We start from the raw sequence: 2,500 nt of genomic DNA, 5'->3' as shown, positions 1-2,500 counted from the left end.
TTACCACACCCGAAACAAGCACCTAATGCCCATCTACACTCATTCTTTTTATGTTTCTCTTTCCCATACCTATAACACTTCTCTTCAAGGATACAAGTACCTGGCCTACTTCGCTGCACACTAAAACTTTTATCTCTCCAGACCTGATTTCCATGCCTAAACCCTTTATTTGTCCTTACAGGTATTCCAATATTATTCGTTCTAACTCTGCTATCTACTACACTATCAGCTATCCTCATTGGTCCACTCAAAACAGCATATTTTAAAACCACCGAATTCTTGCACACTTTCCCCCCATTACAGTTCTTATACACACACTTTTACTTTTTTACATATACCTATCTAACTTTTAATCCTCAACTATGTCTAGAACATCATCCTATGTTTATCTCTCTCTCTCATCCATCTCATTTTCTCCTTTCGTTTGTAATTAATAAACTCAATACACATTCTCCAGTACTGTAACTAAAAACTCCATTAGCTCCTTTTTCTCAATTTATGCCTTCGTCCCCATACATCTTTCTAGCTAACGTTTCTAACCAACACACATACATTGATATCGCATCACTCAAATTCATTAGTGCATCATTAAAACTTTTTTTCGCTTATACTTAACACTCCCTTTCATACGTTTTACATAATCAATTATTCTCTTTTTCACTGTTTCATACTCAGCATTCCTTTCACTCATTATCACTCGATACATTGTCAACAAATATTCTGTCAAATATTCTCCTATCTCCCTAGCCCAAAGTGTCTTATTATAATCATACATAGTCTGAAAAAACCTTTCATACTCACTAAAAAGTCATATATATCCCTGCTGCAATCTTCATTAAATCTTTTACAGCGAAGTACTTCTCTCACAAACACTGTCTTACAAACTTCCTCAAATTCCTTATAACCACTATATTCATTGCCTTATCCCTTCTTTCTCCTTTAAATCAATCAATCAATCTTTCTCCTTTGAATACACCGAATCTAATTATACATTCAAATTCCTATCCTTAACCAATCACTTCTTACCCTTTTTCTTACTGGCCACTTTCACCCATTAATGATCATCCTCATTCTCATCCTGACCTTTCCTCTTTTTATTCTTCACACTACTTTTACCTTTCTTCTCATTCTTCTTCTTACCTTTCTGTTCATCCTTATGATGCCTAATCCCTTTACCTTCACTATCACTTCCTTCCCCATTATTACCTACCTCAGCCCTTTCTTCCACTATCAACCAAGGAGGTTAAATGGTACCCTAAGCAGAGGCCACTACTCCGACTGCACCTTCACACGAACATTTTCATAATTTTACTTACTTGCCCATCATAGCTTCCCTTCGTTCTTCATTTTCTTGAATCCTTATGTCGACCCTCTCTTTCAATCTTTCTACAGTTCCCTTCAGCGCTTCCAATTCCCTTCTCATCTCATTTCCATAACTCAACCTCACTTTCTTTACAGATAATTTCTGTTTCTCTGCTGACAACTTCTCTTCTTGTTCCCTACACAACCGTAATTAAAAAAAAAAAAAAATTAAAACTAAAATTCGATATTTCCTAAACTTCAAAACATACGCAAAAAAATTATATATTGTGCATGTGTTTTCACAAACACCTTCGCAAATAAAGAGCCAGGAAAAAACAAAAACACTTAACTATGTGAGGCAAACAGAACACTGGTAATCTGCCAGAACGGCCTCAATTCATCGGGTCCTGGATGTCAAAATCCTCATCTTCATCATCGTCGCCATCATCATAACCATCATCATCAAACGGAATCTTAATAAACAGGTCAGGTCATCAACAGTTGTACAGTCCAAAAGAGCAGTCTAATAAACTCTTCCATTACAAGTCTGGTTAACAACAATAAATCTACATCAAAGAAATAAGCTGGTGGTTAAAATGAATAATCACTTCCAGAGCTGGTCAATTATAACAATTATAAGAAATCAAATATTCACAACACACTGCCTCTGGAAGCAGTAGAAAAAAAAAAAACTCGTCTAAGACATTTATTACTGGCCTGACCTAGCTACAAGAGGTAAACAAACATACTCGATTATACCAACAGCCTTTCTTACTACAAACGATCATACATCAACTAACCCTCTCTCTCTCTCTCTCTCTCTCTCTCTCTCTCTCTCTCTCTCTCTCTCTCTCTTCTCTCTCTCTCTCTCTCTCTCTCTCTCTCTCTCTCTCTCTCTCTCTCTCTCAAAATAAACAAAAAAATCGATCCCTCACGGTAATGTTTAATGAAAATGCGAAGAGACAACACATCAGATAGATAATGAATATGCTTACTCAGGAGATATAGTAAATGTTTCCCAAGACATGCAAACTTAAAAGGATAAGCATAGGATGGAGAGGTTTTGGTAAAAAAAGAATATTTTGAAATGTACAGTAAAATGTATCTTTCTCTAACAAAAAACTACCAATATCAGCTTATGATCTGGGAGCTTAGACCCTTGATAAAACCTTAAAAGATAAGCTAGTTACAAATCAAA

The 2,500-nt window shown here is 35.8% G+C and overlaps 1 protein-coding gene across 1 annotated transcript in view; it reads left to right on the top strand.

The window, feature by feature from the left end:
• LOC137643157 (uncharacterized) overlaps positions 1-266 on the top strand; it is an 881-nt gene extending 615 nt beyond the window's left edge. The window contains exon 2 of the mRNA XM_068376009.1: positions 182-266. Coding sequence (XP_068232110.1) covers positions 182-266 — 85 coding nt within the window. The remainder of the gene's footprint in view (positions 1-181) is intronic.
• Positions 267-2,500: the final 2,234 nt, after the last annotated feature.

Source organism: Palaemon carinicauda, chromosome 6, assembly GCF_036898095.1.
Source record: "Palaemon carinicauda isolate YSFRI2023 chromosome 6, ASM3689809v2, whole genome shotgun sequence".
Classification (NCBI taxonomy): domain Eukaryota; kingdom Metazoa; phylum Arthropoda; class Malacostraca; order Decapoda; family Palaemonidae; genus Palaemon; species Palaemon carinicauda.
The sequence above is the reverse complement of the archived record's forward strand: the minus strand, read 5'-3'. Positions and strand labels throughout refer to the sequence as shown.